This window comes from Schistocerca americana, chromosome 6, assembly GCF_021461395.2.
Source record: "Schistocerca americana isolate TAMUIC-IGC-003095 chromosome 6, iqSchAmer2.1, whole genome shotgun sequence".
Classification (NCBI taxonomy): Eukaryota; Metazoa; Arthropoda; class Insecta; order Orthoptera; family Acrididae; genus Schistocerca; species Schistocerca americana.
Window position 1 is genome coordinate 28,616,066 of NC_060124.1, and position 15,203 is coordinate 28,631,268.

Genomic DNA, 15,203 nt, shown 5'->3' on the forward strand with positions numbered 1-15,203 from the left:
CATGAGGGAATGCTGACCTCATGACTTATTTTAGAAGACAGACTGCAGAAAGGCAAACCTACATTTATAGCAAGTGCAGATTTACAGAAATATTTTCACAGTGTTGAGTAGAATACATTATAAAGTACAACTAGTGAAAAGTTACGTACAATTTATAAAGAAACTACACAGTAGTTATGAGTTAAAGGACATGAAAGGCAAGAAGTGGCTCAGAAAGAAGTGAGATATGTTTACATTTTATCCCCAATGTTATTCAGTATGTACATTAAATAAACAGTAGAGGAAACAAAAGAGAAAACTGGAAAAGGAATTACAGTTCAGGGTGAAGAAATTCTATCATTGATGGCAAATTACTTGGAAGATTAGTTGAACAGAGTGGAAAGTGTCTTGAAAAAAGTTGTAAGATGAATATCAACAAAAAGAAAACAATGATAATGCAATTTAGTCAAATTACATCAGGCAGCTCTGAAAGAATTAGATTAGAAAACGGTACACTAAAAGCTGACTGAAGATGAATTTTTTTCTTAGTTCAGAAAATGAACTTCTATAACAAGTTTGCTGTGTTACATAACACTAAACTTGGATCAGCTGAATGAAGCTCAGTGCTGTTCTAAATTAGTTTGGGATGTGCTCAGCAACACCACTAAATCAGCTATCAATATGATTATCATTCTATGATTACCAATGTTGATCCTATATGGCAAATACACAGTACTTATCATTAAAGGTTTTGTGTTACAAAAATGAACGAAAAGAAGAGAAAGAAAATCTTCAGCAGCCACCTCCTTAACCAAAAAACATCTAGTCAGATGTCCATAAAGTGAATAAAAATAGACATTATAATCTCAGTGTATAAAGTCATTGTATACAGAATGCTGTTCACCACAGTGGCACAGAACACTATGAAAATAGGAAGCAGTGTATTCAGGTGGGTGGTCATCGTAATTATCTTTATAACCAATATCACAGGGAATACATTGTTCAGCAGAATGACCAACTGACATTGACCATTAGGTGGCATGGGCAATTTGACTGTGAAATCAAACAGTAGACATTGTTGATGTCATGTCAGGCTTTCAGTAAGCTGCTGAGCATGATGGAAATGTACTTACAGCATACCAAGGGGCGTGGATTTAGGCACCTTTCTCGGTGGACAAAAGTCTCTATATTTGCACGTTAACAAACATTGCCAGAGGTGAAAGAAAAGGGGAGGGGGAGGGGGATTAGAAGGAAAGATAGATAGAGAGAGAGAGAGAGAGAGAGAAAGAGAAAGAGAAAGAGAAAAAGAAATTCTTGGTCTGACCTGGTATTGAACACCAAGACCTTACCAGCATTCTTATGCATATGCAAAATGTATCAGTTAACTCACTTACAATCACAATAATAACAATAAAAATAATAATATTAAAAAAAAATGAAAGATATCATAAAGTTATACCAAACAAAGATTTGTATGTGCCGTGTTCTCAATGTGGTCTCAAAACAGTCTGCACATAATCTAGCACTTAACTACTGAGACATCAAGATAGAACTTTATTTAACTATCGGCCAATGTACATGACTTTGGTCACCGATTTACATGCGATTCCTGATTCTGTTTATCCATTCATGTGTAATTGTCATAGCAGTTTGAGTACATGTTTGCTGGTTGTAAATTTAATACAGATTGTGTAGTTACTACCATTTACGCCTAAAGAGCATTCTTCTAAGACATGTTCAAGTCATTATTGGCTACTGCCCAACTCCATATACTTTACTGTTCACTGCAAATAATTTACATTTCTTTGCCTTACTCTGCCACAAAGTGTCTATGAAATGCTTTAAAAATTTTTCATATTAATTATGAGTCACACCAAGAATTCTTGTGGAACCACTTGTTATTTGAATTCCAGTGCAAGAATATTATTTCAAAGTACAACAGTGTGGGACTGTTAACAATTTTTTTTTAGTATTTGTCTTTTTTCACCAAAATCCATTCTTTTGTAGTGTCACTAAGTTGTGAAGATAGCAGGTGAACTTGAATTGCTCTACGAAATTGTGCTAGTCACAGTGATCCTAGCTCTTGGCAAAATAATATGAGCTTAACATTCAGACAACACTGATTTCTGAGATCAGCTTGAACTCAGTTCATTTTTATGTTAATCTAAGGTCTACTGGTTTATGATATCAGCTTGTAGTGTATTTGACAAACCTGTATTAGTAGTCTTTAATTGATTGAGACAGGCCATAATCTGATTAAAAACATCAGAAAAGTTTCCTGGTTATACATTTGCAACTGTCTCTGTCCATCTAAACTTCTATTCTAAGACGTGGCAGTGATATGTTATTTCACTGACCACGCTCAATTCAGAAAGAAGAAATCTGTAATCTGACAAGCAGCATAAGAGAATAACTTAGGATGAGCATATCCTAACCATAGTCTTTGTTTAATCTGAAATTAAATGGTGCCGTCCAGATCAAAATCGATCAAGTGGATCATGAGTTATTTGAATTTTAATTCATGAGGAATCGTGGAATTGTGTTGCAGTCAGGTTTGGCGATTGTAATGGGAGGGTTGGTGTGCCTGGCGAAGAGACAAAGTCTCCAGGTGTGGGGGAAGTAAGAGCATCAGGAATGTTCCAAAACTTGTCACAGGAATACTAAGGTGAGAAACTAAAAGTAAGATGCAGTTTATTATTATTATTATTATTGTTAATTTTTTTTGATAAAAAAAGCAACAGGGCTTGGACTTGTCCCTGGTCTTTAACGTTGGGAGAAGCAAAGTAGTCCATCCAGATAAAATATCTTTCATAGAAGACAGAGTGACCACAAAATTATTCTGAAGAGGTTTCAGAGTGATTTTACATGGGAGGAACATGCGTGGAGCGTAATAATAACAAAATTTTGTATTGTCAGAAAAGTGACATGTCTGATATCACAGTTGGCTAAACAGTTATACACAGCTTTCGAAGGCCCTTCTTTGAGGCAGATCGCGACAGATGTTAACTGAGGTTGGACCTGTAACTGATGTCCGTTTACACCTCAGTGACATGTTTCTTTCTTTTTTGTCTTATGGCACATCTGATGATGACAATATTCCAAAACATGTAACTAGAAGAAATAATGTGAGATCAAGACAGGAGAAGATAATTTTGTGTATAAATGCACCATAGACACACATCTGTGCAAGGTCTACTTTGTCTTTAGTTATCAAGCATAATTTTTCTTGTCTATTTCTATGACAAATGAGTTCATGAAATCATCAAAAGCCTATCAAGAGCCTTTACAGAAGCCAGAGAGAGCTGTTGTTAAAAGGTTCAGTACTGTTTTTAACTTTGCTTCTCAAATATTTTTAAGAATGTTCAATGGAGGAAGATGCATCTATAGTTTGAGGTCATTTCCTTATTTCCAGTTTTAAAACTGTGTGTTGCTGCGACATATTTCAATCTTTCTGGATGTACATCTTGACCAATCAACTGATGCTGACATTCTACATATTGGCACTGCAGATATTTCGTTACTTGGCTGTGGATTGTGTACTGGTACTGGGGTTGTCCTCAGTTCACTGTAACATAGCTTCCTGAAACAGATCAGTTCACTCGCTGCAAGATGTAACAGTTTACCTTTGATCTGATCTAAGGGATTCTGTTTCACAAAAATGGCCACCATGTATGAAGTGTTACATGATTTGGTGACTTCCTCCCAGGAAATTGTTCTGTATACAGGCATCTTGCTTCTTGACTGTTGCATTATGCCTCCTCACAAATGAAATGCTTGTCAGCTAACTCAATTAGTATGTAGTCAGCTATCAAGAACCTGTAAAACTTTCACATAAATACAACATAACATAAGCAATAAGAATGTAATATTTATCTGATGACTTTGACACACCAGCAGTAGTGAAAGCTTACCCTTCATAGCAGTAAAATGTTATTGTGTTGCAAATAAGATTCCAATGGATGAAACAGCTGTGAATGTTTGCCTAAGGGAAGTTCATCATCATACTGTTTGAAGATCGCTAGCGGAATAAAGGTGCACTTGTAGTATATTTGTCACATAACGAAAGTGTTTCTCTTTAATAATAATAATATTTATTCAATGTCGAATAATCAAGTATAATCCTTAGATTTCGGGACATCATACAGATTATTCTTCTGAATATGGTAGTTTATGAAGTTACAAACTAAAGATTTGTTTGTATTAATAAATTTTACATTTTGATGCATTTGACATTTGGCAATGTACATATAATAATGTTACAAACATTTTTGTTATCAGTATTAGGTCAGCTGTGAGTTACTTAAAACTATGAACTTGGTACACTTACAAATTGCTTTTCGTAAAGATAAAATTCTCCTCTCTGATAACTCTACAAATTTGCATGATTTTTTTTTACACCGAGTGTGTAATGGCAGTAGTATGAATCTCACTGTTGATTTTGTTTTCTGAAATTTAGTTACTCTCGGTAAAGCTCAATTAAATTTCATGTGTTTTGTTAATCGTGTGTTTTCTGTGTCATTGTCTTATAATGTAATAAGCTGAATTGCGGTCATTTACATCTGCATTACTACCACCCAGTTATCAGTCAGGATGAATGGGTGTAGGCAGAAGGTGTATACAGGCAACACACAACATCCTATTGCAGAGCATACTGTACAACATGACAGTCATGATCTCGATGCCTGGTTCACCATTTGGATTCTTCCCCCCCGACACCAGTTTCTCAGAACTCTGCAGGTGGGAAATAGCGCTACAACATGTCCTTGGTTCTTGCCACCCACCTGGCATTAATTTGTGTTAATTCCTTCCATCTCAGCATTTCTTCACAGTAACTACTGCTTTCTTCACTCCATTTTAGTTTTCTACATCTGTAATTTTTTTGACTTGTCTCTTTTTTGCCCCCCCCCCCCCCCCCCATCCCTGTTACATAAAACGGACTTAGCTTTTCACTCTTGTGTTGTTGTTGTGGTCTTCAGTCCTGAGACTGGTTTGATGCAGCTCTCCATGCTACTGTATCCTGTGCAAGCTTTTTCATCTCCCAGTACCTACTACAACCTACATCCTTCTGAATCTGCTTAGTGTATTCATCTCTTGGTCTCCCTCTACGATTTTTACCCTCCACGCTGCCCTCCAATACTAAATTGGTGATCCCTTGATGCCTCAGAACATGTCCTACCAACCGATCCCTTCTTCTGGTCAAGTTGTGCCACAAACTTCTCTTCTCCCCAATCCTATTCAATACTTCCTCATTAGTTATGTGATCTACCCATCTAATCTTCAGCATTCTTCTGTAGCACCACATTTCGAAAGCTTCTATTCTCTTCTTGTCCAAACTATTTATCATCCATGTTTCACTTCCATACATGGCTACACTCCATACGAATACTTTCAGAAATGACTTCCTGACACTTAAATCTATACTCGATGTTAACAAATTTCTCTTCTTCAGAAACGCTTTCCTTGCCATTGCCAGCCTACATTTTATATCCTCTCTACTTCGACCATCATCAGTTATTTTGCTCCCCAAATAGCAAAACTCCTTTACTACTTTAAGTGCCTCATTTCCTAATCTAATTCCCTCAGCATCACCCGACTTAATTAGACTACATTCCATTATCCTTGTTTTGCTTTTGTTGATGTTCATCTTATATCCTCCTTTCAAGACACTGTCCATTCCATTCAAGTGCTCTTCCAAGTCCTTTGCTGTCTCTGACAGAATTACAATGTCATCGGCGAACCTCAAAGTTTTTATTTCTTCTCCATGAATTTTAATACCTACTCCGAATTTTTCTTTTGTTTCCTTTACTGCTTGCTCAATATACAGATTGAACAACATTGGGGAGAGGCTACAACCCTGTCTTACTCCCTTCCCAACCACTGCTTCCCTTTCATGTCCCTCGACTCTTATAACTGCCATCTGGTTTCTGTACAAATTGTAAATAGCCTTTCGCTCCCTGTATTTTACCCCTGCCACCTTTAGAATTTGAAAGAGAGTATTCCAGTCAACATTGTCAAAAGCTTTCTCTAAGTCTACAAATGCTAGAAACGTAGGTTTGTCTTTCCTTAATCTTTCTTCTAAGATAAGTTGTAAGGTCAGTATTGCCTCACGTGTTCCAGTGTTTCTACGGAATCCAAACTGATCTTCCCCGAGGTTGGCTTCTACTAGTTTTTCCATTCGTCTGTAAAGAATTCGTGTTAGTATTTTGCAGCTGTGACTTATTAAGCTGATAGATCGGTAATTTTCACATCTGTCAACACCTGCTTTCTTTGGGATTGTAATTATTATATTCTTCTTGAAGTCTGAGGGTATTTCGTCCGTGTCATACATCTTGCTCACCAGATGGTAGAGTTTTGTCAGGACTGGCTCTCCCACGGCCGTCAGTAGTTCCAATGGAATATTGTCTACTCCGGGGGCCTTGTTTCGACTCAGGTCTTTCAGTGCTCTGTCAAACTCTTCATGCAGTATTATATCTCCCATTTCATCTTCATCTACATCCTCTTCCATTTCCATAATATTGTCCTCAAGTACATCGCCCTTGTATAGACCCTCTATATACTCCTTCCACCTTTCTGCTTTCCCTTCTTTGCTTAGAACTGGGTTTCCATCTGAGCTCTTGATATTCATACAAGTCGTTCTCTTACCTCCAAAGGTCTCTTTAATTTTCCTGTAGGCAGTATCTATCTTACCCCTAGTGAGATAGGCCTCTACATCCTTACATTTGTCCTCTAGCCATCCCTGCTTAGCCATTTTGCACTTCCTGTCGATCTCATTTTTGAGACGTTTGTATTCCTTTTTGCCTGTTTCACTTACTGCATTTTTATATTTTCTCCTTTCATCAATTAAATTCAATATTTCTTCTGTTACCCAAGGATTTCTACTAGCCCTCGTCTTTTTACCTACTTGATCCTCTGCTGCCTTCACTACTTCATCCCTCAAAGCTACCCATTCTTCTTCTACTGTATTTATTTCCCCCATTCCTGTCAATTGCTCCCTTATGCTCTCCCTGAATCTCTGTACAACCTCTGGTTCTTTTAGTTTATCCAAGTCCCATCTCCTTAAATTCCCACCTTTTTGCAGTTTCTTCAGTTTTAATCTACAGGTCATAACCAATAGATTGTGGTCAGAGTCCACATCTGCCCCTGGAAATGTCTTACAATTTAAAACCTGGTTCCTAAATCTCTGTCTTACCATTATATAATCTATCTGATACCTTTTAGTATCTCCAGGGTTCTTCCATGTATACAACCTTCTTTCATGATTCTGAAACCAAGTGTTAGTTATGATTATGTTGTGCTCTGTGCAAAATTCGACCAGGCGGCTTCCTCTTTCATTTCTGTCCCCAAATCCATATTCACCTACTATGTTTCCTTCTCTCCCTTTTCCTACACTCGAATTCCAGTCACCCATGACTATTAAATTTTCGTCTCCCTTCACAATCTGAATAATTTCTTTTATTTCATCATACATTTCTTCAATTTCTTCATCATCTGCAGAGCTAGTTGGCATATAAACTTGTACTACTGTAGTAGGCGTAGGCTTCGTATCTATCTTGGCCACAATAATGCGTTCACTATGCTGTTTGTAGTAGCTTACCCGCATTCCTATTTTCCTATTCATTATTAAACCTACTCCTGCATTACCCCTATTTGATTTTGTGTTTATAACCCTGTAGTCACCTGACCAGAAGTCTTGTTCCTCCTGCCACCGAACTTCACTAATTCCCACTATATCTAACTTCAACCTATCCATTTCCCTTTTTAAATTTTCTAACCTACCTGCCCGATTAAGGGATCTGACATTCCACGCTCCGATCCGTAGAACGCCAGTTTTCTTTCTCCTGATAACGACATCCTCTTGAGTAGTCCCCGCCCGGAGATCCGAATGGGGGACTATTTTACCTCCGGAATATTTTACCCAAGAGGACGCCATCATCATGTAATCATACAGTAAAGCTGCATGCCCTCGGGAAAAATTACGGCTGTAGTTTCCCCTCGCTTTCAGCCGTTCGCAGTACCAGCACAGCAAGGCCGTTTTGGTTATTGTTACAAGGCCAGATCAGTCAATCATCCAGACTGTTGCCCTTGGCAACTACTGAAAAGGCTGCTGCCCCTCTTCAGGAACCACACGTTTGTCTGGCCTCTCAACAGATACCCCTCCGTTGTGGTTGCACCTACGTTATGGCTATCTGTATCGCTGAGGCACGCAAGCCTCCCCACCAACGGCAAGGTCCATGGTTCATGGGGAGGGGGACTCTTATTAACTCATAAATGATGTTTTAGTAGTAATCTCTGTCTTGCATATTACCCTGTCTTCCACCTTTAAGGTGTCAGGTTTTCAAATCTCATCCAGTACAGGCCCCAACAATCAGTCTTTCCTTCACATCTCGTCCAGTAAGTCTCCCCTAAGCTGGGGTTCTGGGTGACTTTTCTGAACTGTACCCCCTTTCCCTAAACCTCTCCAGTCCTTTTCCTTCACCCTTCTTCCTTCCCCTTCAACTCTTCTGCCGGAAGAAGGAGCCACTAGCTCTGAAAGCTTGTAAAAGTTAAATCCTTTTGTGTGTGCATGTTCCCCTGCTGCCGCTTGGTGAGTAGATTTTTTATCTGTCCATTTCCATTAAATTGTAAGGAATATGAATTCTAAGATTTAAGTTTAAAACTGTTTTTATTAATTTATTTCTCTCTCTCTCTCTCTCCCTCCTTTCCTACTCCTCCCTCCCTCCCTCCCAGCCTCTCTCTCTCTGTCTCTCTCTCTCTCTCTCTCTCTCTCTCTCTTCCCCTCCCTCTCATAACTGCTGTGATTGAAATAAAGGCAGTATGTTTTCAAGTGTGTATCGATGAAATCAAAATTTACTGCTGGGTTGCATTTAATATTGTGTTGCTCTACACTGTGAATTGCAACAGGCTTGGATCGTGCTGCACTTGCTATCAACAAGGTGGTTGAAATGTTGCTTCTCAAACCTCTCACTCTTTGACAGTTGCCCTCCAAAGTCCTCCAGTGTACATGGTGGATTCCAGCACCAATTCACTGCATGTTTCAGTTGGTTCCAAACATACTCAGTCAAGTTCATGGTAGCTGATATCACAGGCTGCGCCATTCAATTTATTCCTTCATGCTGGAGGGATGTGTTCCCAAGGTTTGGCATGTCATGATGCATGTTAGTGTTACCATAGATGTACCATTGTTCAAGATGTTGGCCTTAGGGGTGGACAGTAAGTTGGAACACCCCTGAAATTGCCCTTGATTGTGGTGAGAGATGTCCACCATCTATACATGATACTCTCCGAAAACAAGACTTACCAGTTGAAATTATGGAACTGCATGTCTTGGACAAGCATTGATATCTGGCTACCTTCATACGCTTCTATGATGATCATTATGTGCCAGTGAACTTACCAGTCAAGAGAAACCCATGTCCATGATACTGGTTGAATTCCAGGTGTTTCCTCTTCACGCAAGCCAGTCTGGGGAGTTTGTACTATTGTTTGTGATGGATGACTAGATGCTAAATAAATCATGTGGAGATAGTTGCTTGCTGTCTATGTACAAAGAGTCCTCCCAATTGTCTTCAAAAAGGCAGAACACAGTTCTGTTAGCAAATGCCAAGATGGTTCCTCTAAAGGTGGTATGTCACATTTCCTTCCTCATCTTTCCCTATAACAAGCTTTAACTCTAACCCTAATGACATCTCTGTCAACAAGATAACCTTCCTATTTGTGGAGTGCTCTGAGCAATTTCAACCTAAACTAGTGCACGTATGACATACCTAGCACTGTTGCAGATGAGTAGAGTAGCTCTGGAACTATTCAAAGCAAACTTGATGTGCATATGATTTAGTAATTGAGGAAAAAGTGCTGTAGTGTTAGAAATACCCGGTGCTTAAAACCAACTGTGGTTACACTCTTATGAGTTTCCATTGCACTTCATAATGATCATTACCAACTTTTGACAATATTATGAAAAAGATCTAGCAGAAAGGTTAAGTGCTGATAAACACGTAAGCTTTCAGCCAGAAGGCTTTCTTCTGAAACAGACAAAAAACACGCACACACACACACACACACACACACACACACACACACACAAATGCAGCTCACACACACGTGGCCCTTGTCTCTGGTTGCTGACACCAACTTTTACTATATAAAACACATAATTAAGAGCATCACTGCTATTCTTAACTTTATCACATTTTGAGTATGTGAATCATTGATAATAATACATTGTGTATTATAATATTGCCTTTTGTTGTGAAAGTTATACATCATTATTATTGCATTGTTGTGGTATGTCCACAACCGAGAACGACAGGACCACAAAAGTTGAAGATGCAACAATATTGGGTTTATCTATAAGAGAAATGGTAGCATTAGTTACTTTCAATGTGTCTTAGGAACTAATAATGAAATTGATTCAGATGCTATATTCTATAATTGCACCAAGTACAATCAGTGGTGTTGTTATTGTGATCAATGTTGCCAAGGCCAATTATTTATTGTTTGTGGTTGGTTTAATGAATAATAGACATTGTTAGTGTACTTTCTATTACTCTGATTTTCAGAACATATTTTCTGGTGAAGATATAAGAAAGCAGCTTCCAAAGGAGACAGATGAATATGATAAAGCAACTAATATATGGAAAGACCTCATGTTCAAGATGTATAAAGAAAAGAATGCATTGCGTGCAACGACAGAGAAGGGTGAGTTTCATTTTACAGCTCTGTGGAGATTTTCAGGGTTATAATTTGAGAACTATGTTGAATAGAATTTATTTAAGTCATGGTTCTGTAAATAATTTTCTTAATTAATGTGTTGAAACAAGAAATAAATTTTATTAGAAGTAAGAAATAAATTATCTAAATGAAAGTTTTTAGTTGGAGCAAACACTAAATGGAACAAAATTGTGATACATATGAACCAAGATCCTCACTGATTATTGTGCAGAATTATAAAGGAAGAGTATAATTATGGATAATGTGTTCCCTTTCATTGCTTTTAATCCCATCAGTTAGACTACAGCATGCAAGGAAGTATTGTAATACCTTTGCCTTCTCTAATGACCTCATTTGCAATTGGATGTTAAACATTAAGCCTCCTTCCTTGTTTCAAAATACCTTTAAGAGCATCTGAAACAGCCAACCATGGCCTCTGATTTTCTACTGTGTTTGATGTCACACCTTTTACTAACACATTTGCTGATTGTCAGGGACACTCAAGATTCGTAGTTTGATGTTCATCAGAGTACAAGTCCTTTATAAATGAGATAGAGCAGATGTCATCTCAGATCATATACACCATTAACTTTACAAGTGTATACTGTTGTATTTATAATTTCACAATCCCTGCTGTATAAAATAGTACCATTTTATAGAAAATGTTTGTGGTGAATATTATCACTGAGAAAGATGCCTCATATTTGTACAATGCAACATGTACTCCTGCGCCTGAAAATGTGAGGGCAGCTGGACTCTTTTCATGGTAATGTGGGCTTGGAAACTGGTAGCACAACCAAGCCTAGGTGAAAACAAAGACAAAAACTCAATGCAGAGGCACTCCAGCTGCTGATACGGAACTCGATCTGACGACTTACCTCATTGGCAGTGGAGAAGCCAAAAGTGTTAAACATATCTAACTGAAACATGTCTGCAGCATGAGACTGATTAACAACAAGGGAGGTGAGAGGGTGAAGAACAGATTTGTAAGAGACAGGAGCAGAGAACCAACATAGGATCGGACTCTACTGTTTATTGTAGCTAACCAACTCCTGTGAAACTTCTGTTGGTTGGTGGGATGGAGGGAGGGAGGGGCGGGGGAGGGGGGGGGGTGGCAAGTCCATGTACTTTTGTGTGTTTACTAAAGTCACTGCTGCTCCTGTGTCCACTTGTATTTTCAGCAGTTAACTAAACACATGTAAGTCAACAAACAATTTGTTTGGGGAGGCAGTCATTGTAGAGATACGCGTTATGTCCATTGATACTACTGTGTCTCCCTTGTTTGAAGAGGAGTTACGCATGAATGCAATGTGGCCTTTCTTTTGACATTTGTTGCAAACAGGCCAATGCTTATGGCAAGCATCAGACTCATACTAGACAAAGCGGCACAGGCAAGATGTGGCTGCAGCTTGTTGCTGCAATGGTCATAGCTGAAGGTGCCCCATGTGGTGCTGAGTCGAAGGTTGTGCTGCTGCAACAGGTTCCCTGTCATCCCGAACCCTTGCAGTGTACCTAATAGAGGTCGACTGAGCAACTTCCAATATGACTTCCAATACTCCCCCCCCCCCCCCCCCCCCCCCACATGCAGCAATCTGATTGCCTGCGGCCTGTGCTGTATTGAGCACATCAGTAAAAAGTCTGATTCTCACATTGAAGTGCTGTTTCACGGAGTTCCCTACATGGGGCCAGATGAATAATAACATCACGCACCATTTGATCAGTGTAGAATTCATGATGAGCACAGTGACAAACTTACAACAACGACTAAATCCTTGTAATTCCGCAGGTCAGGCTTTATAAGATTGGTTTGGCATTTCTGACAGTGGTAAAATTCTACACAAATCGCAATGACATGTTCTGTCACTATAATACATCAAGAGAAACTTGCACATTTCATCAAATGATAAGCTGGCCACTTCTTGCAAAGGTGCAAGCTGGCACGACAACTGATAATTGGGTGGCGATAGCCAGGAAAGAAAGAAAGCCCTACATAGGTTTGCATTGCCCATACGAAAAACCTGGAAATTTTGGAGTAACCGTGTCTCATAGGAATCCCAATCTTCAGCTGATTCATCATATGCCAGAAAGGGTGGTGGTTGCACTGATGGTCGGGTAACCTGCTGCGAACACACAGATGCCACTTGATTGACAGCTGTGGCAAGAATGAGCTGTTGTTCCACAACAGCTTTCTGCTGGGCAATGATACATCGGAGCATTTCTTCCATTGAGATGTTTGTTGGATGAATTAGCTTTGACACTAACATGGAGAAAACATAACCTGCACTCATTGCCAAGTTTGCTACAGCAAGAACAAACACGACTTATGGAACATAGTACTTTATAGATCAACACATAAGATACTTTATAGATCAACACATAAGGTACAATGAAGAAAAGGTGTGCATAACACTGAACACATTCACTGGACAACAGTAATACAAGTTACAGAATAGGCCGAGCACTCGTTGGTGATCACTTAAATAATACAGTTTCTTTGGCAGCTTACCACAGCATTCCAGGGGCCAAATCATGTGGCCTATATAAGCAGTCCTGTGGATTATGGATGCACAATCTCTGAAATTGTGCACATCGCGAGTGAAGGTACATCAGTGATAAAACATTAAGAAAATGTATTGCGGAAATGAACAGAGAAATTTTAAGGGAAGCCCAAAAAACCATAAAAAGGTTGTACATGAAGTCTGCAGTTAATTATGTCAGATATTAGTTAATGACATTTCAGAATAGGAATTTCTTATTGTATGTAATTTTGAGGAATGAGTGGCAACTATCAGTCCCATCTTTTGAAGCTCAGACTAATGTTGAGAGTTAAAACATAGACAGAAGCATAAAAAGCTTCTGCATTTAAAATGTACTAATGCATGAAGACTACAACACTAAGTGTTGTTTGTAACCGGTGGCAAAATACTACCTCCTCTCGCAACATGAGGTTTACAAATTCATGTTTCATATATAAAGATCTGTAACATAAAAAAACTTTAAGGCAGAATATAATAACTAGACAAGGAATTTAAGGTGCAAAAATAGGCTGAAAAAGTTGTGAAATTTTAGCAAAAATGTGCTGAAAACATGTGAGTTCCAAATGCAAGAATGTGTTGTGGAATGCATTCATAAGTCATCCAAACACAAACTTTCCAAAAGAATTCACTCAAGCATTGAAAAACCTATTGAAACACACCACTAAACAGACTGTGACCTACTTCAGCAACTCATTTAGAGACCTGTTTCTCTCGTATATATTTCTTCTTCTTCTTCGCGTATGGATCACTTAGGACCATGTGTAATCAACATTTGTTGGCCTTCCTTTTCACCCAGTATTCCTTCATAAGCAACGAATGGGCTAGCTTTCGTTGCGTAGACCACGCATGTTGGTTAGTTTTTCTCTCTTCTTCCTCAAAACCCCATCTGTTTGTGATTTTTCTGATTTCATTTCAGTCATGTAGATTTGGAGACCCTAATTCTCTCAGGTCTTTTTCCATCTGTTTGTACCAGTTCGGTCTTTTAGTTTTGTTCTTTAAAAATGTATGGATTTTGTGTGTTAACCTGTTTGAGTCCATTCTTTCCAAATGCCCCATGAATTGGATTCTTCACATGCATATTGTGTCTTATTTTGGAGATATTTTTATATATTTCTGCATTGGGTTTTGGATAATGCACACCATGTTTAGTTCCTGGTCCTAGGATTTTCCTCATTATTTTATGTTCTTTCACTTTTAATTCCCCTTTTAGTGTTCTGTGTTGAAGGTTTAGTGTCTCGGATGCATAGAGAGCTTCGGGTTTAATTACTGTTGTGTAGTGTCGTATTCTGCAGTTCCATGAGAGACTCTTTTTGTTATAAACGTTTTTTGTTAACTGAAATGCCGTCTCCATTTTCTGGACTCTTGATCTGACAGATTTCTTTTCATTACAATTTTCTGCAATCCATTCACCTAAATATTTAAATTCGTACCAATTTTGAGATCAGAAGGTACATCTTTGATGTCAGTCATAAATTTTGTGTTTTCAAATGAAATTTGTAATCCTATTTTTGCTACCTGTTTCTGTGCATTGGTAATGTCTTGGGCGATCAGTGCCATGTTGTCAGCAAATGCTAAACAGCCGAATTCTATGCACTTACGTTTTGGTCCCATTATGTGTGCTGGTGCACCTGCTTTTCTCGATTCTCGAACAACTTTATCAAGAGCACAATTGAAGAGCACTGGGGACAGTCCATCCCCTTGTCATACTCCTGTGTCTATTTTAAACTCTGTGCTCAATTCTCCCATAAATTTTACTTTGGATTTGATCTCCATGAGTGTTTCTTTTATGATATTTGTTGTCTTTTGATCTAGTCCAAATTCTGCTAACACTTCAAAAAGGCATTCTCGGTCTGTACTGTCATATGCTTTTTTAAAGTAGATAAATGTGATGACATAACTTTCGTTTGAATACTATGCAAATATTTCATTGAGTTTTTCAAGTTAAGGATTTGTTCTACGCATGATCAACCTTTTCTG

At 38.5% G+C, this 15,203-nt stretch overlaps 1 protein-coding gene across 1 annotated transcript in view; it reads left to right on the top strand.

Annotated features, from left to right (window-relative positions):
• The window catches only part of LOC124619703 (dynein axonemal heavy chain 2), a 1,014,172-nt gene that overhangs the window by 344,638 nt on the left and 654,331 nt on the right, over positions 1–15,203 (top strand). Inside the window, 1 exon segment of the mRNA XM_047146260.1 lies at positions 10,539–10,677. Within this exon segment, the coding sequence (XP_047002216.1) occupies positions 10,539–10,677 (139 nt within the window).